This window comes from Notamacropus eugenii, chromosome 2 (assembly GCF_028372415.1).
Source record: "Notamacropus eugenii isolate mMacEug1 chromosome 2, mMacEug1.pri_v2, whole genome shotgun sequence".
NCBI lineage: Eukaryota > Metazoa > Chordata > Mammalia > Diprotodontia > Macropodidae > Notamacropus > Notamacropus eugenii.
The window spans coordinates 110123127-110144706 of record NC_092873.1 but is presented as its reverse complement, the minus strand read 5'-3'; the positions used below and the strand labels follow the sequence as shown (position 1 = coordinate 110144706).

At 40.0% G+C, this 21580-nt stretch overlaps 1 protein-coding gene across 2 annotated transcripts in view; it reads left to right on the top strand.

Annotated features, from left to right (window-relative positions):
• Positions 1-21580, top strand: part of CLIC5 (chloride intracellular channel 5) — a 215886-nt gene that overhangs the window by 56496 nt on the left and 137810 nt on the right. Inside the window, exon 1 of one of the 2 annotated variants that reach the window (XM_072642338.1) lies at positions 12675-13193. The exons of the other annotated variant lie outside the window; for it this stretch is intronic. Within the exon in view, the coding sequence (XP_072498439.1) occupies positions 13131-13193 (63 nt within the window). The 5' untranslated portion in view covers positions 12675-13130. Of the gene's footprint in view, positions 1-12674; positions 13194-21580 lie in introns of those variants that run through there. 2 annotated transcript variants of the gene reach the window in all.

Here is a 21580-nt window from a genome sequence, read left to right as displayed (position 1 = left end):
AATTTCCCTGGGCCTTTGTTAGTGGCAGACTCAATTTGGGATAGTACTCAGTCAGTTCAGCTTCATTGTTGGAACGAAATGAAGCATTCATAGGTCATTCAATTGGTAACAAGAGCAGGTTTAGTTAGTCATAGCACAGAAGGAATATTCAACAGGTACACTGTAGCACATAGTTTGAGTAGATGAGGCCATCTTCATCTTGGATGGGAAAATGTCTGGTGGCCAAGGAAGTGTGGTAATTCTATGTGCCAGGTTGATCATGGGACATCTGCTTCTAAGTCTAAAGGGCCGACGTTATAGACTCCATTTTATGCCCTTGGGTGACCAGGAAGCCACGATATAGCCAGATACTACCAACAAGCAAACTCAAGGAGGGTGTGAGTTTAACTTTAGTCACCTGGTCCAGTCAAGTCCCAGGAGCAAGATAGAGTGCTGAACCTGGAGTCAGGAAGACTGATCTTCCCCAGTTCAAATCCGACCTGAGACACTTACTAGTTCTGTGACCCTGGCTGAGTCACTTAACCCTATTTGCTTCAGTTTCCTTATCTGTAAAATGAGCTAGAGAAGGAAATGGCAAACCATTCCAATTTCTTTGCCAAGAAAAGCCCAAATGGGGTCAGGAAGAATACAACATGATGGAAATGACTCAACAACAAATAAGAAGAGGGAGAAAACATAGCCTAACTTGCATAAGAAAAAGGATAGAATCTTGCTCCTACCACTGCCTCAGTTGCTTCTACTGTATATCCACTAGATGATCTCAAGGGTACTTATAGATCAAGAGCTAGAGTTTGTGATCTTGACCAGCCTTCTCATTTTACAGATGAGGAACCTGAGACCCAGAGACCTGTCTAAGTCTGCAGCTACAAAGATAGGACCAGAATCCAGTTCTCTGCTTTCCACTATAAGATATATTATCTCCTCTACATAAACTTATTTAGTTCTGAACAATAATTCCTATATACTTCCTTGAACCTAGCCTGAATCTTTCAGGTAGCATTTTAAGCTCTGTTTCTTCTTTAGAAGAGAACAGTGACCTCCATCCTCTACTCAGGGGCTCTCATATTCTGGAAGATACTATAATATCTTATATTACAGTGTATGCATTGCAATGAATGCTGCCTCTGAAGGACTTGGGTTTAAATCCCAGCTCAGAAATTTACTGTCTATATGACCTCAGATAAGACACTTAAGCATCCTTGGCCTCTGGCTTCAGTATTTTTATCTGTTAAATAAGGAGGTGGGACACTAGGTGGTCTCTAAGGTCCCTTCTAGTTCTAGGCCAGTGAAAATTATTTTTGTTCTTGTTGAGTAGTGTCAGTTATTTTTCAGTCATGTCTGACTCTTTGTGACCCCATTTAGGGTTTTCTTGACAAAGATACTGAAATGGCTTGCCATTTCCTCCTGCAGTTCATTTTACCGATGAAAAACTGAGGCAAATAGTGATAAGTGACTTGCCCAGGGTCACACAGCTAGTAAGTGTCTAAGACCAGGTTTGAACTCATGAAGATGAGCCTTTCTGACTTCAGGCCTAGCACTGTAGGCTTCATACCACAAAATAAGGGTATGCAATGTAAGAATTTGTTTTGGTTGATCATACATATTTATTATGAACGCTTTGTTTTCCTTTTTTTTAATAAGGAGAATATGGGAGGGAGAGAAAAAATAAATGCTTGGTAATTAAAAATACATAAAATTTAATTTAAAAAGAAGAGCATGGAAAAAATTTGGCAAAGCTTCAGGGCTGAATGATAAAAAGAAAAGAATGAAGAGAAGGCTAATGGAATTAGAATTATTCAGCCTGGAAAATAAAAGATGGGTAGCTAATTTGCATTAGGGATGGTTAGGTGGCATAGTAGATAGATGGTTCCAGAGATCTAGTAAAGTGTTGTGTCTTGTTAAGTATAATCAGTCAGTCAATATGCCTGTGTTAAGTAAGACTTAGCATGTGCCAGGAACCTTGCTAAGTGCCAGGGATACAAATAAGAGCAAAAAGACAGTCCCTGACCTCAACAAGCTTATATTCCAAGGGAAGGAAAAGACAACACATGAAAGGGGAACTAAAAGTGGGGTGGAGCATGGTGGGTAAAACCAGAGAGTAAGAGATGGATGTTCTGGGACCTTTCCTAAAATGAATGTTCCAGGAAAAGCTCAGCAATGGGAGAAGGGGTATGCAGGAACAGTCAGGAGGCAACTGAGGCATGGCAGCCCTCTAGAGAATGAGGGATGGCTGGTCTGGGTCCTTTTCCAAAATGAACCTTCTGAGAAGATCTCACCAATGAGATAAGGGGCCTTCAGCAACAAAGTCAGGAGGCAGCTGAGGCATGGTTATTTACTCCAGGAGCACGGCAGGCTAAATCCTATTGAACTATATGAACATCATATTTACTTTTTAGAAACCAGTGCTAGTTTTTCCCATGCCCTCAAGATCATCGTCCTTTTTAGTGACACCCAGTTCTTTGCCCTTGTGTATTCGTGGGGCTTGGCAAACCTGCATTGGGCCCTACTGAACTTTATGTTTACCTATTCCTGACTATTTCTCCAAAGTACCAGAGATACTTTGAATTCCAGTCCCATCCTCCCATTATGTGCTAGCTGCTGTCAATTTCTTTCTCAATATTCCTCCCTTCTCCCTTTTCTCACTCCTACAATCCTCAAATCTGGTAGAATAGAATTAGTAAATGATTGGAAGAAAATCTTTATTTATCTGATGACTTTAGAAAAAAGATCAAATGTGGAGATAGATTGGATCTGGAGTCAAAGGACCTCAGTTTGAAACATGCCTCTGCTGTGTATTATGTTTTGTCTGACCTTGGGCCAGTTGCTAACTTCCCAGTGCTGTGGAAAATACAAAAGAAATATAGGACCGCAGCTTCATGGTGCACTCTACACTGTAAAGAACTCTGGACTTTGTGGGGTTTGGTCCTATGATCCTAGTACGTGTATTTCCTTTTGGATGTTGTTGTTCAGTTGTTTCAGTCACGTCCAATTCTTTGTGACCCCATTTGAGGTTTTCTTGACAAAGATACTGGAGTGGTTTGCCATTTCCTTCTCCAGCTCATTTTAAAGGTGAGGAAATGGAGGCAAACAGGGTTAAGTGACTTGCCCAGGATGAAACGGCTAAGTGTTTGAGGTCAGAATTGAATTTAGGAAGGTGGGTCTTCTTGACTCCACTCTATCTACTGCCACCATATTACCTTACAGCAGCCCTTCCTTACTCAAAAACAAAGTCAAGTGCAAGTCATGTCATCATTTCTCTGATGACATGGTCTTCTTGGGCAATGAAGGACCAACACACATTACCTTACATACTTTAAAAAGGGTCAAAATGAGAAAATGGATTGGAAAGCACTTTGTAAACCATAGGATAGATTTGTTACCAGAAAATGTGCATTCAAATCATGACTCTTCCATTTGTTACTGGATTGTTAGACACTGAACAGGTCACTTGACCTTTTCTGGACTCAGTTACTTCATCTGTAAAAGGGTCAAGTTGGGTTAGATGACCTGATAGGACCCTATGGTCCTATAATCTTTGTAGTAATAGTAATTGCTATCTGATGTAAGCTCAGAAATATAATCTCCTTGAAGAGGTTAACAAATTGTTGATCAATCAAAAAGCATTTATTACATGCTCACCATATGTAAAGTGCTCTTCTGGGCGCTGGGAATAAAAAGGAAAAAATAAAATCGTCTCTGCCCCAAAGTAGCAATTATCCAGTACAGGTGGGTAAAATAACATGTATATTATATGGATATATCTATCTATCTATATATATATATAGGTATATATCTATCTATCTATCTATCTATCTATCTATCTATCTATCTATCTATCTATCTATATATATATATATATATATATCTACCTATCTTCCTTCCTTCCTTCCTCCTCTCCCTTTCTCCCGCCTTCCTTTCCTATTTTTGTGTATATATGTATGTATGTATATATATGTATATATAAAATTTATTTTACAGTGTTTATATATGCACACATATACACACAGACAAGTAAATCCTAACATAGATACACCAAAAAAGAAACCATAAAGTCAATTGCTAAGGGGCAAGGGGCAAATTATAATTTTATGGGAGATCAGAGTATGAAGAGGACAGTAGGGGTGTAAGTAGATAGGAAAACCATGGAGGAGGGTAGGACCTGATAAGAGTCTTAAAAGAAAGGTAGGATTTGTAAGCCAGGGAGGAATGAGTATAATATTTCTGAATCTAAAACTAGTCCAAAGATGGGAAGAATGTACCAGGCAGGACAGGTATATGGGGAGATATTGAAGAGACCAGTCTACCTAGAGTGGTCATAGGATTGAAACCTGAGATATTATCTTGTCTAACACCTTCCATTTTATAGATGAGGAAAGATGAGGTCTCTAGGAGTGACAGTGCCCTGATTTACATAGCCAAATAGTGTGATTCAATTTATTCAGGGCCCTAACCTTCTGAGTTCAGATTCAATGTTTTTAATTCTGTGGCAACAAAGAAAAAAGGTTGAGGTAGCTAGATGGTACAGTGACCTGAACTCAGGGAGATCTGAATTGAAATTAGACCTTAGATATTAACTAGTCCTGTGACCCTCAGCAAGTCACAACTTCTGCTTTGCCTCAGCTTCCTCCTCTTTGGGTTCATAATAGCTCCCAGAGTTAAATGAGATCATATTTGTAAAGTGCTTAGAACATAGTAGGTGCTTAATAAATGCTTGCCCCCTCCCTTCCCTTCTTTAGAAAATGGTGTGATACAGTGGAAAGAGAGCTGGCTTTGGAGTCAGAGGGCATGGATTTAAATACCAGCTCTGCCACTATCTCCAAGGTAACACTTTCTCTCTCTAGGCCTCAGTTTATTCATCTGCAAAAATGAAGAGATTTTAAGAATGTCTTTTAAGGATCCTTCCAGTATATGGTTCTTATGGGAAATCATTTTGGATAAACAGGTATGGCCAAATTGCAGAGGGTCTGAAATGTTGAACAGCAGCGGAAGGAAAACTCTTTTCTTTTTTCCTTCCTCACTTTAGTCTCAACTGCATTAAAATTGTGTCATGCTCTTTATGTTTGGCCAGCCCTTAGGTGAGCACTAAAATCACTAGTTCCTAGAAATACCAATAGAAATGTTTTACATTTTCAGATGTGACACTTAGGTATAATCCCATTAAGTGAGCTCTATGGTGAGTGTAACAACGGGAGTCCACTAAACACAGGCAATTTTCTTGGAGCTACACAGAAGGTAATTAGTTTAAGAAACATTGATAAAGCACCTGCTATATGCCAGGCTCGGTGCTAAGTGTAAGGAACAAAAAGACAGAACAAAACAAAACAAACCAACCCCAAAATAGACCCTAATCTCAAGGACCTTACATTCTGCTAAAAGTGGGAATCAATAAATAAATACAAATTATGTGCAAAGAAATTTGTAGGAAGTACTAGCAACTAGAGGGAGAGAGATTAAAGGAAGGCCTCTTGTGGAAGGTGACAGGAATTTAATCATTGTAAGAAGTCAGGGTTTCCAAGAGACAGAGGTGAGGAAAGAAAGTGGTCTAAGCATGGGAGGACAACCTGGGCAAAGACATGAAGGCAAGGGTTGGCATGTTGGGTATGGGGACCACCAAGTAGGCCAGTTTGCTTGGATCTGAAGTAGGAACTATCCCTGCCCCAGAATCTCTGGAACTAGAGTTTCTCATCATAATGAATGATGGGAAGTATTTTTCTTTTCTCTTCTAGGTGACACATTAAGGTCATAGTCAACTAGAATTTATTAGGTTCTGGGAAACCAGGCACCATGCTAAATATTGGGGATACAAAGAAAAGCAGAAAAGAGTCCCTACCCTCAAAGAGCTTGTGGTCTAATGGGGGAGACAGGCTGCCAACAATTGTGTACAGATAAGATACAGGCAGGATAAATTGGGGGGCAGTCTCAGAGATTTGTATATACAATGGGTGCATGTATACCTTCACTTCAGGCTTCAGTTCATACCATTTTCATTCCCTTATCCATGCTCAAACATCAGTTGATATATGGCTCTGAATGTCAACATCATCAATGAAGCTGGGCACACCCAAGGCCACGTTTGTTTATAGAGGAATTGATCTATACCTTCTGGCCCCACCCAGGTGCCTTTTGTATGGAGCTTTGACTTGTTTTTCCTTTCCCCTATGCCTCCTTGCCCTTAGGGTCCCCCCAAAATACCCCCTTACCCTCAATTCCCCAAAAATCCATTGCTAGGGAAACATTAACTCACAGCTAGAATCATAGCTGTAGGAACATGTTATGGTTCTTTAATGGCCAGAGCTGGTCACTCCATTCAGACTAGACCAAAGGTTCTGAGATTGACTTCATGCTTCTTTACAAAGAACACATGGAAAGGAAGATCTGGTACCTCCTAAAGAAATGGAAATCTCTCTTGAGCAAAGAATTATAAATAGCAGTTTTGGTGCTCAGGAAAAGCAGCGGAAAAATGTACTTGGAGCAAGTCATTACCCTTAAATCAATTTTGTAACATCATTTAGTACTAGTAATTTTTTTTCTTAACTCAGTTAATCAAGGAGAATTAGTCACCATAGTAATTACTGAATCAACTTTTCTGCAGCAAGAGTGCACGTGTCAAAACTTTATTCTAAGTTTCACTTTCATAGGACCTGGTCCCTATAGCCACACCCTGGTTGTAGCTCTCTCACAAGTTTGTAAATTACAACCAAACTTTGCCTGCTTTCTCCTTCCAGAATTATCATCACCATGCCCTGACTCCATACTTTTTATAGGTTTTGTCAAATACTTGGAATGCATGACCTCTTCATCTCCACCTTTAAAAATCTTAAAACTTCCTTCATTTTTCAAGTCAAAGGCCACTTCCTATGGGAAGTCTTAATCTCCTTAGTAACATACTCTGCCCCACCCTTCCTTCATAGATTACATTGCATTTCATTATATCCCTCAGGTAGAATGGAAGCTCATTGGGGGCAGGGACTTCTTTGTATTAATATCTCCTGCATGAAAGACAGAGTAGTTTACTAGATGGAGAACTGGCCTCAGAGTCAGGAAGTCCTGCTTCAAGCCCTGCTTCTGACACGTCCTGGCTGTGTGACACCGAAGAACTCCACAAGTCTCTAAACTGTAGAGCTAATCTGCATAGGCAAAGTGAGTTTAAACACCCAAAGTTCTCCTACACCAGGAAAAGTCCAGATTAAAAAAGAAAAGAAAAAAGCAGATAGGGGGGTAGGGGCAGGGAATTATCAATGCCGAAATCAAAGCCAGTATGAACTAGAACTTATAGTCTAAAGAGAATCACTCTATTTTTCCAAAATTAGAATATAGTTCTGAAAGAAATACTCAAAGTTTATCCTGCCAGGTGTGGATTTTGTGAATTCGGAAACTCTAGAGGTCGTTAGATATTTTGTAGATGTTAGAGCTAGGTATTAAAGCAGATTAACTTTTTGCAGTAATTTTAAACAAAACTCTGGCAGAATCCTTGTTCAATATTTTGGAATTTTCTTGTAAATGACTCCAACTATTGGTATTAAATAGCTGACATGGAAACAATTTTTTAAAATCTTCGATTTTCAGGTGGGTTTTATTATAAGGCTAACATTAAATAATTGCATGGAAAAGTCTATGAGTATTTGCTAACAATCCTTCTTTAATATTTTAAGAATCTTTAATTTCTCCAGTGTCAGTACTCACCTCATGAATAAAAATCAACAAGGGAATAAGTGTAATGTGGATTGAGAGTCAGAGACTCTGACTTCTTATCTTAATTTGGGTATTTAACAGCACCTGGCACATAGTAGGTTCTTGATAAAAGTTTGCTGATTGATTGATTGTGACCCTCTGGGATCCTGGGGAAGCCATTTTCCTTCTGTGGGTCTCTCATTTGTAAAATTTCTAAGTTCCCTTCTTGAAAGAATTCTGTGATGATATGAACCTCTCTGTAGGTTAGTATATGGTTCTGGGGAACTCTACAGATAACCTGGTGTTGAACCTCTCCCTGCTTAGTTAGGCTGGTCCTCAGATGACAACATACTTGTCATCAGGACCATACTGGAAGTCTTTACAGCTCTGTAAAAGGTATCAGAGCACTGCTGTGCTGACACAACCTTCAGGAAACCCAGGTCACCTCCACACCATGATGAGGGCTTTAATGGAATACTATAAATAGGTGTTTGATAACCGGGAAGAATGTTGGAATGTTGGGATAACTCCTCTTATAAAGACATCACAATTTTCATTTTTTCTTTTATTTTCAATAAGCCTACTTGTCACCTCATTTTGGAGGGATTGCTTTGTTTTTATTTTAAAAGTTTTACTGATTTTTTTTTATATAAGATCATTTCATGATGAACCCACTCCCACTTTTCCCACTGAATTCTTTATAACAAAAGAAAAGTTAAGCCAAACTTAAGCCAAATTAGCCTTATCTGATATTGTAAGCAACATTCTGCTCCCATAGTTCCTTCTTCTCCACCAAGAGTAGGGAAATGTGTTTCCTCATCTTTTTGGAGGGACTGTTTTAGTTTATTACGTTTTTGTTTGAAAAAAATTGAGGATTTTATTTTTAAAATCCATTTTGCTTAATTCTTAAATGCCTTGTAATTTTACCAGACTTATGGAACTTTTAAAAAAAATTTTGGTAATATCACACATTGCATATCATGTTTACTAGAAGTAACCTCAAATAGAGAGATCAATAATTGTCATATTAGTGTTTCTGCTGTATTGGGCACTGAATGAGGTTTGTGGATGCTTTAATCATTGTAAGTCTTGATTGTCAACTTTTTTTATCTTGCTTTTTAAAAATTTTGATTTCACTCAATTATCCATATTATGTTGATACATAAATATTTGTAACCTTAGTCCCAAAGTCAGTTGGTGAGGGGCTCTCTCCTTATTGGTGGAGATCAACATCCTACACCTGAGTGAGGGGTGGAGAGTAGTTGCTGAGAACAGAAAAGGAAAGCTCTGGAGGATTCCAAATTCTACATACAAGGCTTGACTCTTTTGCCAACAAATACCTGTTTCACAGTGAATACATATATAACAATTAGTCAAGAAACTCAATTATCCACATCGGTGGCAAAACAGAAATCAGAGAAAATATACATAAGAGAATATATACCAGAAAATACAAAATGAAGGAGCTCTCCAATTGGGAATCAGCTCATTCAAAAGAGAGTCTTAGATCTCACCCAAGGAGAAGTCCTCTGAAATCTCTAGTATAGCAAGGTAGGGATAAGGATATGATAGAGACTACCAGTTTTTCTCATATCTTCTCAGTCTTTCCTTCAGCAGCCTGAAAGAAAGAAACTTTGTCCATCTTCTCTTTCTCAAAACTGGAAGCCAGAAGCCCCCAAAGTGATTGCAAGCCCAAAGCAACTTGAAGCTTGAAGAAAATAAAAAAAAATGAAAAGCTCTCCTCTCTCTCCCTTTCACCAACTCTGCCCTGCCCCTTACACAGGTGAGGGACACTGATTTTCCCCAATAAGGAGAGTGCCCCACACCAATGGGCTTTGGAACTGGGGTTATAAGCTAATTGCTTTATTTTTAAAAAGCTGAGACTATGATTGGGTACAGTTTATGTCACACATATTTTGACAAAGTAATCTGACAATAAATAGTTCATCCTTGGACAAATTCACTGATTGAGGCTAGACCAGTAAGAAGTCAGCTTTTTTCAGTCAAGAGACTACTTTCAACTAAGCTTGGATAGTCTCCCCATGGAGAGCATGTACACATTGCATACAACAAAGACTAAAACAAAACAAAATGAATTGGTCTGCCATGTGTACTTCTCTACCATAACAGCATATTTTTCCCTCATGGAACCTATTGATCTGTTTTACAGAAATTCACCTTTCCATGGAAAGTCTACTTTTTTTTATTGAAGCTGAGAAAATGTTAACAGAATAAGATTGACAATTCATATGCATGCCCTACCTTACAGTTTACTGATTAGCTTCCTCAACATAACCCCTTAGAGTAGGTAGCGTGATTAGCATTGTCTACATTTTACAGATGAGGAAACTCAGAGAGGCTAAGTGATTTGTCAAATATCACACAGCTAATATTTACAGAGCACCTTTCCTTTAGAGAGCTCAAAATAATTTTATGTATATGTCATTTTCCGCTCCTTACCACGTTACGCCTGTCTTAAAGACAAAAATTCTCAGTGCAGAAAAGAAAAGTTAGCTACCTAGGGATGATAGAATCAGGGGAGGACCAAGTCCAGGCCTTAGTCAGCTAAGGGCCTAATCCACCAACCATTTCTTTGCTCCTCCTCTACAGTGGCTATGTCACTAACCTGGAATGTGTAATCATGAAACAAACAATTTTTCTAAGTGCTTTAGTGATGTAACCCCGAAACTAACAATGAAAGTAATTAACCACAATCTTGATTAAGTGTCCTGCTGTAAAGACTACAAGCTGAGTTTTGCAGGTGTTTCCTCCACAGCAAAAATAGTAGCACTATTCTGGTTTGATGGTGATGTAACTACCGTAACTTGCTATAAAAGAACCTTGGGATTTTCCTCCATTTCTTTGAATTCTGCTCATTTCTTCAAGGCCTGCCACAAATCCTACTCTCCAGGGGGAAGCCTTTTCTGACCACCCTACCCCACAGTGATCTGGAACCCTCCATTTTTTGTATAATTCTTTTGGTACTCATTATATATTCTCTTTTATTGCTCATTATCTGGGTTTTTAAAAACAAACTTTTTATTATCATTTGCTTTTACCTCACCTCTATTCCTATTGCTCCCCTTCCCCCCTACTACCAGAGAGCCAGCAGCTAGATAGATATGTAGGTGTGGAGTAAGGAAGACCAGAGTTCAAATTTGACTTCAGAAACCTACTAGCTATGTGACCCTGGGCAAATCACTTAAATCGCTGCTTGCCTCAGTTTCCTCCTCTGTAAAATGGGAATAATAATAGCACCAGGATTGTTGTGAGGATCAAATGAGATAATCGTAAAGTGCTTATCACAGTGCATGGCACATAGTAAGTGCTATATAAATGTTAGCTGTTATTATTTCTTTGCAATAATGGAGACAAGATAAAGAAAAATTGTAAAGTTCCACAAAATTAACTGTGTCAAAATAAAAGTCTAACATTATATGCAGTATTCTATGCAAAGAGTGCCTTGCTTCTGCAAAGAAATGGGAGTGGTGGAAATATCTTCTGATAATATGTCTTCATTGGGAGCAAGCTTGGTCAATATCATTTCATGGTATTCTGTTTCAATGGTTTTATCGCTTTCCCTTTAAATTATCTGTTTTTATGTTGGTACCTGATTTGTCCAAGTTGATTGCAAACTCCCTAAAGGCAATGAAGTTTTGTATTCTCTACTTGTATTGCCTATAACAAATGTATAATAAACGTTGCCTGATTATTTTGTATCAATTAAGATTATGTTTGTAAAGAGATTTGTAAACTCAGAAGGTAGAAATGACTTATAGATGTTAGTGAATGGCATTATTAATGATAATAATCATCTGTGAAAAGAATGCCGGATAGAGAGGTAGCTGCAAAGACAGGAAGACCTGCTTTACAATTCTACCTCTAATAGGAACTGGCCTTGAGATCTGGGTAAGCCACTTAACCTCTCAGTGACCCAGGCAACTCTATGAGAAGATGCAGATCTGCCTTGTGCATTAAGAGGGGACATTCCATACATGGAGTTCCCCACACTGATTAGATCACAGTGCAGGTCAAAAACAAAAACAATTATAATAAAACAACACAACTTAACACTAGGTATATATTAGCAATTAAGTAAATTAAGATCCAGGTGGGCACCGTTGTAGGAAAAGAAAAGTGAAAACAAAACAAGTTTTTATGGGTTGTATCACAAAGTACTACGTATTGGGCACTGGGAATACAAGTTTGAACAAACAAAAAGGAACAATGCTTACTTGAAAAACTTACATTTTAATGGAGGAAAAGAATACATTAAAATATGCATACAGTATAAATGCAAAGTTAATAACTACAAATATTTACCAAGTTTAATATATCATTTTAAAACTGTCAAAAAGTTAATATTAAGAAAGAAAAAAAAGAAAACCATAAAACAAACAAACGAAGAAAGGGGAAAGAAGTAGAAACAGAAGGTTAAAAAGAACAGTGGTTCCTGGCCATGAATGAACTTGACCTGTTTGGCTCACCTTTCCCTTAACATGACAGACACCCTGCGCCAGCCCATTTCTCCACACCCCTCCCTTTGATTTACTCTCATTTATTTCTGGCTATAAAACGATAAATACCTCCCCATTTCTCATGCGCACAGGATGGGGGTGGGGGTTCACTCTCTTCCTCCTTCTTCTCTTGAGCACCAATCATGCAAAAGTGGTACTTTCGAGTTGGTAACACTAGTACTCTGCTGTCCTGAAGAAACTCTTCATAAAAGAAACATAAGAACTTGAAAACCATCTCTTCTTTCCTCTGCTCTAGCTCTCTCGTTCCCTCTCCTCTCTTCTTTCTTTGCTCACCTCCTCTCTTCCACATCTCCTCTCCTTCCCCCTCTCCCCCCCCCATATCTCCCTTACCCCTTAGCCCACCCCAGTTTCTCTCCCTCTCCTTTTTTTCTCCTCCTCTCGCCCGCCTCTCCCAAGGCATTCCGCGCAGCTCAGGTCCTACTACTATTAAAGGGTTTGCACCCTGGATGCGCAAATGAAGGCAAAGCCCAGCCCCAGCCCGGGGGTCGAGCGCGGATCCAGGACCCAGCCTGAGGCTGAGTGAGCCTAAGGCGCAGCCCAGCCGGTGTCTCCTCCTCCTCCTCCCCCTGCCGGCTAGCCCCGCCCTCCTGTGATCCTGGCTATTTTGGGCGGCCTGGGAGCTCAGGAGCACTGACAGATGAGGATACGGTGACATAACAGAGACGGTCCCGACACTTGTTGCACCCTGGAGCTGTTATCAGCCCCACGGGTTCATTTGTTTCCCTTTCACCCTTGGTAGCCTGGTTCCTCCCTTTTTGGGTAGGGGGCTCTGCCACAGAAGACCCTCCTCAGCTGGGGAACCAGAATGTTTTAGAAAGCTTCGGTGGGAGCTATTGAGGAGGGAGAAAGAGAGAGAGCATCCAGCTGTTGCTGAAGTGGCCACCTCCTAGGATACGGGCAGTGGCTCCTGCCTGTGACAACATGACCGACTCGGCTTCTGCTAACGGGGACAGCAAGGACCCTGAAATCGAGCTCTTCGTGAAGGTAGGTCTGCGCCAGGCTCCACTTCCCTACCTGCCACTCACTAGCACCTGGAGTCGCCCCCGCCCTTGGCAGCGGCTCACTCGCAGAGCCTTAGAGGGAATGAGAAAGGAGCCCGAGTGGCCCCTGCCGGGGTGCACGGGTGGGGGGCGCCATGCTGCACCCAAGGCCGGTTTCTCGAACCCCAGCGCTCGCAGGGAAGAGAGACGGGAGTCAGGTGAAAAGTTGGCAGGTACCCCCTGTTTACTCTCTTACGGGAGTTTACCCGGCGCTTTGTCAAACCTGCCGCCTGGGACCGACTGTGTCGTCCCCTCCCCAGCTCCGGAGCCAGGCAGGAACTCCGCTAGTCTTCCCACCTGGGCTTGTTACCTAGAGGGAGATAAAGGGGAGAGGGTGGACCCAGGTTATCTGGATGCTGAGGCTAGGAAGGGAAAGCCTGTAGGACCGTAACTGTGAAAAAGAAAGAAAGGTCAAAGATTGTAGATATGGTCCTTCTTTGGTGAGGCTAGAAAATCTATTCGGTACTTTTCCTTGTCTTTTTTTTTTTTTTAAGAGCTATCTAAAAGGAAAAACAAGAAAGGTGTTCCCTGCTTGGCAAAGCAAAAATGGTCCCTGAAAAGTGTCTATAATGAATGTGATGGTGATAACGCTTATCATCATGATTAATGTTAAAATTGGAAGCTGTTATCCGGAAATGTTGAGTTAGTGAATAAAAAGAAAACCGTGGAACAAGCAGCCTCGGAGAGGGTCTGGATGGACAGTAGAGTCCTCCCAAATGAAGCGGTCTTATTCTTTAAGCAGTGGCCTAACCTAAAAACTGCTGTAATTCATTTACAACCTGTAGCTAAGAGAAGAGATCTGGGAGAGGTGGCTGCTTTCTTTGGTCCTGCCAGGGTGAAGAGAAAGAAACATTTGATCAGTCCCTAGCCTGGGCACCCTCAGGAGCAGAGTAACCTGAGGCCAATTGAATATTGTCTCTAGAAACTGTTGAAGGAAAGTGTAGGAGGAAGAAAGTAATAGCTTCAAACACCTGAAGAGGCTAAAGATAGAGGAAAGAGAGGATTTTAAAAAATCTTTAAAATGCAAAGGCAACCCCAGAAACCTGGAGATCGTTTTAGGTGAGAAATAGAATGTGAATGTGGGGTTACAGGCACAGAAGAAGCTTCTTAGTTTCAGTTTAACTTGAATCTTCCCTGGGATGGAAAGGAAATCCCTATGCAAAATTGACCTCTCATCATTTTTTAAACTATTAAGGGCACCTGAAACACCTTGTAACTACCATGAGCTCTAGAAATCCCTTGACATTTAACACTCTTTTGGTGCCTCTAAAGAATCTAAAATCCAGTTGTTAGCTCTTTTTACCCTAGGAAATTGGATATACCCTACACTGTACCTGCCTTATACAGTGTCATTTTAGTTTCACTGAATCTACTTTGAGCATGTATTGCATGTACATACATACAATTTTCTAAATTATCTCTGGAAGTGTGTTTGTGAGATTTATGACATATTTTCTCTGCCCTCCCTCTCACCACTCTTTCCTGTCTTCCTCCATCTATTTCTGTGACAGCTCTCCCTATGGATGTCCAGGTGCCTTGACAGATAGGGACCATAAAAGATGAGAAAAAACTATCCACTCCCAATAGAGCCAGTCATATATCTCTAGCTGAGCTGTCACTGGTCAGTATTCTGGGAGCCATCAGGAATGGCCTCAATCGCAGCTTCCAGGTCAGGGGACCAGAAGGAAACCTGAACAAAGAGATTAGTCTTGCTTCTCTCCTGGAAGACAGCTATTCTGGGGCTTCCTCAGATTCCCTAAGAGTAAGTAGGTAGTTTTGGTCTCAGATTCCTGAATGACTTAAAAAACACAAACGGGCCGTTCAGAGTCAAAAAGCCTCTTAGTGGTGCAGGCACCAGTGTCATCTGCACCCAGGAAATTCAACATTGACAATCTTAAAGAGTTCTTTCTATAGTATAAAATCTCCACTATCCCAAAGGGCTTTTAACAATAACCACAATGATCAATTTCCCCCACAAAAGATAATTAATCCGTAATTAGTAACCCAATCATAATGAATCCAATAATCTGTCCAGTACTGAGGAGTTCAGTAAACAGAATAGGGCAGGGAATTCTTCAAAAGACAATTTTCACTTTTGAACTCCTGAAAAATTCAAATCCTGCCTTTGACAATTCGTATCTGTGTGACTATGGAATTCACCTTTCTGATCCTGAGACAATTCTAAGAATACATTTTTTAAAATAGATATCTTGTTTTTACATCAACTTAATTTGCTAATGTGTCTTTATCTCCCCCTTCTAGAGAACCATCCCTTATAATAAAGAATTTTTTTAAAAGAAAACAAATTAATAGTTAACATATCAACCTCTTGATTCTAGTACCCTCCCTCTATTATTTCTTATTTATTCTGTACATAGCTTATTTGTACCTATTGGTTTGTTTATTGTCTCTCCTATTATGTTATGATCTTCTTAAAGATAGAGACCTGTCTTTTGCTTCTCTTTACATCCCCAGCAAGCAGCAGAGTGCCTGGCGCATAGTTGTTGCTCAGTCATTTCAGTTGTGTCCCACTCTTTGTGATCCTATTTGGGGTTTTTCTTGGCAAAGATACTGGAATGATTTGCTATGTCCTTCTCCAGCTCATTTTACAGATGAGGAAACTGAGGCAAGCAGGGTTAATGACTTGCTTGGGGTCACACAGCTAGTGGATGTCTGAGACCCAGATTTCAATTCATGAAGATAAATCTTCTCATTCCAAGACTGGCTCTCTATCCACTGCCCCCACCCACCATACAGTAGCTGCTTAATAAATGTTTGTTGACTAATGGGATTAGAGTTGATGAATCCCCCAGTCTTGGGGTTCCTCTGTCTTTCCAACCCTCATCACTCACACACATCAAATCAGAGATCTTTGATGTAGTGACTTGGCCAAGTGATTTACCTTCTCTAACCCTTAGTTTTTCCTTCTATAAATAGGATTCTTATTCATAGGGATAGGAAAATGTTTGAAATATTCTGATATAATTATCCTTGTTAGGGCTTTTAGCAGCTCCTCCTAAGGAAGCAATAACACACTTTATAGAATAAGGTTTTAAGGAAGGTATTTACTCATAACACTTTTTAGTGGGAATAAAAAGGTTGCTAAGTACAGAAGTGTCTGAGTGAATCAGCACAGGAAACTCCCAGTGTTTGAATTCCCTTTACTAGCACAGATTGAAATCCATTTATGACCTAGTAGATAAATCCTAGGGTTATCGTTGCTGAGGCAGTGAGGGATTAAGTGACCTATCCAGCTAGTAAGTGGGTTTGAATCACTGAATCAACATTTCTTCATCAAAAAATTAAGGGGTTGAACTAAATGGTCACAGACTTCCCTTCTACCTCTCAATCTATCATCCTATGGAAAAAAAATTCAGTGTAACTCAGATAAATGGGTGGTTGTTGTTCAGTAGTTTTTCAGTCCCGTCTGACTCTTCATGAATCCTTTTGGAGTTTTTTTGGCAAAAATACTGGAATGGGGGTGGGAGGAGAGGAGAGGGGTGTGGCAGAGTCAAGATGATAGAGAGCAGCCAGAAAGTTTCCTGAGCTCTCCCCAGTTTCCTTTGGAAACAATATTAAATCAAGTTCCTAAAAGAATTCTGGAGTGACAGAATCCACAAAAGGAGTGAAAAAATTTTATAGCCCAAGATAACTTAGAAGGACTTCAGGAAAGGTCTGTCTTACTTGGGTAAAAGGGGAGTGCAGCACAGCACAGGTGATGTCTGGGCAAGCCAGCAGGATACTCTTAGCCACAGCACAGATCAGCAACCAAGACCCCATGACCTTGGCTCAGCAGGCCATCTGTGAGGCCTACCACCCCAGCACAGCAGGCAAACTGCCAGCCCTAGAACCCAGACTGCAACAGGAAGACCAGGCCAGGCCACCTTAGTGCAGAGGGCAAGCCACTTAACCCCAAAGGCTCCAATGCAGAAAGCCAGTGACTAAGTCCTGGCCCCCAGGGCAAGAAGCTTGGGACAGCACCCCCTGTACCCCAGGAGCAGAGCTCAACTTTTTAGAAAGTGAGCAAAAAATCAAAAAGGGCCCTGACCCTAGAAAGTTATTATGGTGGCAGGGAAGATCAAAACACAAACTCAGAAGAGGACAACAGTGTCAAAAAATATGAAGCCTCAAGGAGGGAAATATGAATTGGTTTTAAGTGCCAAAAGTTTTCTTTGAAGAGTTAAAAAAGGATTTTAAAAATCAAGAGGGGGCAGAGCCAGGTTGGCAGAGTAACAGCATGGACTTTCTAGAATGCTGCCCCCAAGCCCAGCCAAATATCTGTAAAAAATGACTCTAAACAAATTCTAGAACTGCAGAACCCACAAAATGATGGAGTGAAGCAAATCTCCAGTCCAAGGCAGCCTAGAAGGTCGCCAGGAAGTGTCTATCGCACCACACTGGGAGCAGAGTGCAGTCCAATATGGGCCATGGTGGCACAGACAGGACCTGAGCAGGCCTTGAGGAGACTTAATCTCTCACACCTGTGGTGGTTTCCAGACTTCAGGACCCCAAAATGCTGAGGATAAATTGGAAGGTCAGTGGGAAAAGCCTGTGGTTTCAGTGCAGGAGAGTGGAGTGGTCTGGTCCCAGCCCCTGGACAGCTGAGGGGGGTGGGGGCAGAGGAACCCTTGGCAGCCACAGCAGCAGCAGGTGCAGAGACGATGACTGTTCCTGGAGCTCTAGGACCACAGATTGTGGGAGGATTGAACAACTGACAGTACACCCCCCACTCCCACTGGAAGCAGAGAACTCCCTTGACAAAGAGCTCAGAAGTCAAGTAAATGGCTGGGGAAATGAACAAAAAATGGAAAAAAGAATCAGACTCTAGAATCTTACTTTGGTGGCAAGGAAGACTAAAACATGCAAACAGAAGACAACAAAGTCAAAGCTCCTCCATCAAAAGCCTCCAAGAAAAATATGAATTGGTCTCAGTCCATGGAAGAGCTCAAAAAGGATTTTGAAAATCAAGTAAGAGAAGTAAGCAAAATTGGGAAGAGAAATGAGTGATGCAAGAAAATCATGAAAAACAAGTCAACTGCTTGCTAAAGGAGACCGAAAAAGATGCTGAAGAAAATAACACTTTAGAAAATAGACTAACCCAAATGGCAAAAGAGATCAAAAAAGCCAATGAGGAGAAGAATGCCCTAAAAAGCAGAATTGGCCAAATGGAAAAAGAGATTCAAAAGCTCACTGAAGAAAATAATTCCTTAAAGATTAGAATGGAGCAGATGGAAGCTAATGATTTTAAGAAAAATCAAGAAATTATAAAAGAAAACCAAAGGAATGAAAAAAATAGAAGACAATGTGAAATATCTCCATTGGAAAAACAACTGACCTGGAAAACAGATCCAGGAGAGACAATTTAAAAATTATGGGACTACCTGAAAGCCATGATCAAAAAATGAGCCTAGACATCATCTTTCATGAAATGATCAAGGAAACTGCCCTGATGTTCTAGAACTAGAGAGTAAAATAAATATTAAAAGAATCCACTGATCACCTCCTGAAAGAGATCCAAAAAGAAAAACTCCTGGGAATATTATAGCCAAATTCCAGAGTTCCCAGTTTGAGGGGAAAATATTGCAAGCAGCCAGAAAGAAATAATTTGAGTATTGTGGAAATTCAATCAGGATAACAAAAGATCTAGCAGCTTCTATGTTAAGGGATCAAAGGGCTTAGAATATGACATTCCAAAAGTCAAAGGAGCTAGGATTAAAACCAAGAATCACCTACCCAGCAAAATTGAGTATAATACTTAAGGGGAAAAAAATAATCATTCAATGAAATAGAGGACTTTCAAGCATTCTTGATGAAAAGACCAGAGCTGAATAGAAAATTTGACTTTCAAACACAAGAATCAAGAGAAGCATGAAAATGAAAATAGGAAAGAGAAATTGTAAGGGACTTACTAAAGTTGAACTGTTTACATTTCCACATAGAAAGATCATATTTGTAACTCTTGAGACTTCTCAGTATTTGGGTAGTTGTAGGGATTATATACATATAGACAGAGGGTACAGGGTGAGTTGAATAGGAAGGGATGATGTTTAAAATATAAAATTAAGGGGTGAGAGGAATATATTGGGAGGAGAAAGGGAGAAATGGAATGGGGCAGATTATCTCTCATAAAAGATGCAAGAAAAAGCTTTTTCAATGGAGGGGGAAAAAGGGAGAAGTGAGAGGGGAAAAAATGAAGCTTACTCTCATCACATTTGGTTTAAGGAGGGAATAACATATACACTCAATTTGTATTGAAAATCTATCTCACACTACAGGAAAGTAGGGAAGAAGGGGATAAGTATGGTGGGGGAGGTGATGGAAGGAAGGGCAAATGGGAGGAAGGGTTAGTTAGAAGTTAACACTTTTGGAGAGGGACAAGGTCAAAAGAGAAAATAGAATAAATTGATGGCAGGATAGGATGGAGGGAAAATACAGTTAATCTTTCGCAACATGACTTTTATGGAAGTCTTTTGCATAACTAAACATGTATAACCTATATTGAATTGCTTGCCTTCTCAGTGGGAATGGGTGGGAAGGGAGGAAGGGAGAGAAGTTGGAACTCAAAGTTTTAAAAAAGAATGTTGACAATTGTTTTTACATGCAACTGGGAAATAAGAAATACAGGTAATGGGGTATAGAAATCTATCTTGCTCTACAAGAAAATAGAGGAGAGGGGAATAAGGGAAGGGAGGGGTGTGATAGAAGGGAGGGCAGATTGGGGGAAGGGGTAATCAGAATGCACAGTGTCTTGGGGTGGGGGAGGGGAGAGATGGGAGAGAGAAAATTTGTAACTCAAAATCTTGTGGAAATGAATGTTGAGAACTAAAAATAAATAAATTAAAAAAATAAAAAAGGGAGTGACCTCCAAAAAAATCAAGTAACAGAGGTAGAAGAAAAATTGGGAGAAGAAATGAGAGTTATACAAGGTAATTATGAAAAAAAAAAAAGAGTCAACACCTTGAAAAGGGAAGCACAAAAATTGACTGAAGAAAACAACTCCTTTAAAAGTAGAATTGTTCAAATGGAAAAGGAAGTACCAAAGGTAACTGAAGAAAATAATCTCTTAAAAATTAGAGTTGGGCAAGTGGAAGCTAACAACTTTATGGTCTCATAGATGTCTATCAAGAATCAATCAAACAAAATCAAAAGAATGACCAAATAGAAGCAAATGTAAAATACCTCACTGGAAAAGCAATTGACCTGGAAAGTAGATCCAGGAGAGATAATTTAAGAATTATTGGACTACCTAAAAGCTGTGATCCAAGAAAAAAAATGTTTGAACAGCATCATTCAAGAAATTATCAAGGAAAACTGCCCTGATATCCTAGAACCAGAAGGTAGAATAGTCATTGAAAGAATCCATCGATCACCTCCTGAACGAGATCCCAACATAATAATCCCAAAGACTATTGTAGTCAAATTTCAGAACATTAGGTCAAAGAGAAAATATTGCAAGCAGACAGAAAGAAACAATTCAAATATCAAGGAGACAGTCAGGATTACACAGGATTTAGCAGGATTAGCATTACAGGATCAGGGGACTTGGAATATGATATTACAGAAGGAAAAGAGCTTGGATCACAACCGAGAATCAACTACCCAGTAAAAGTGAGCCTGATCTTTCAGGGGAAAAGATGGATGTTCGATGAAATATGGGGCTTTCAAACTTTCCTGATGAAAAGACCACAGCTGAACAGAAAATCGGATTTTCAAATACATGACTCAAGAGAAGCATAAAAATGTAAACAGGTAAAACAAAACATGGTATTCAATTTGGTTAAACTATTTATAGCCCTATATGGGAAGCAGATTTTTGTAACTCTTAAGAACAATATCTCTATTAGTGCAGTTAGAAGGAGTATACTTAGAGGTTGTGGGTATAAGTTGACTTATATCTCATTAACTGATGATTGAAAAAATTAATTAAGGGGTGAAAAAAGGATTATACTCAGAGAAGAGGAAAGGGAGAGACAGAATGTGGTAAATTATATGACATGAAGAGACATTAGAGAAAGAAGGTGAGCATTGTTTGAACCTTACTCTCCTTGTATTTTCCTCAAAGAGGCATGACATAGACACTCAGTTGGGTCAAGAAATCTATCTTACCCTTTAGGGAGGTAAGAGGAGGGAAAGGAGGAAAGAAAAGGTGGGTTCTGATAGAAGGGAGGTCAGATTGAGATAGGCAGTGGTCAGAAGCAAAACACAGGTGAGAAGGGACAGTGTAAAGAGAGAAATATAAACAAAGGAACAATAGGATGGAGGGAAGTACACAGTGATCATAAGTGTGAATGGAAATGGAATGAACTTTTCCACAAAACAGAAGTGGATAGC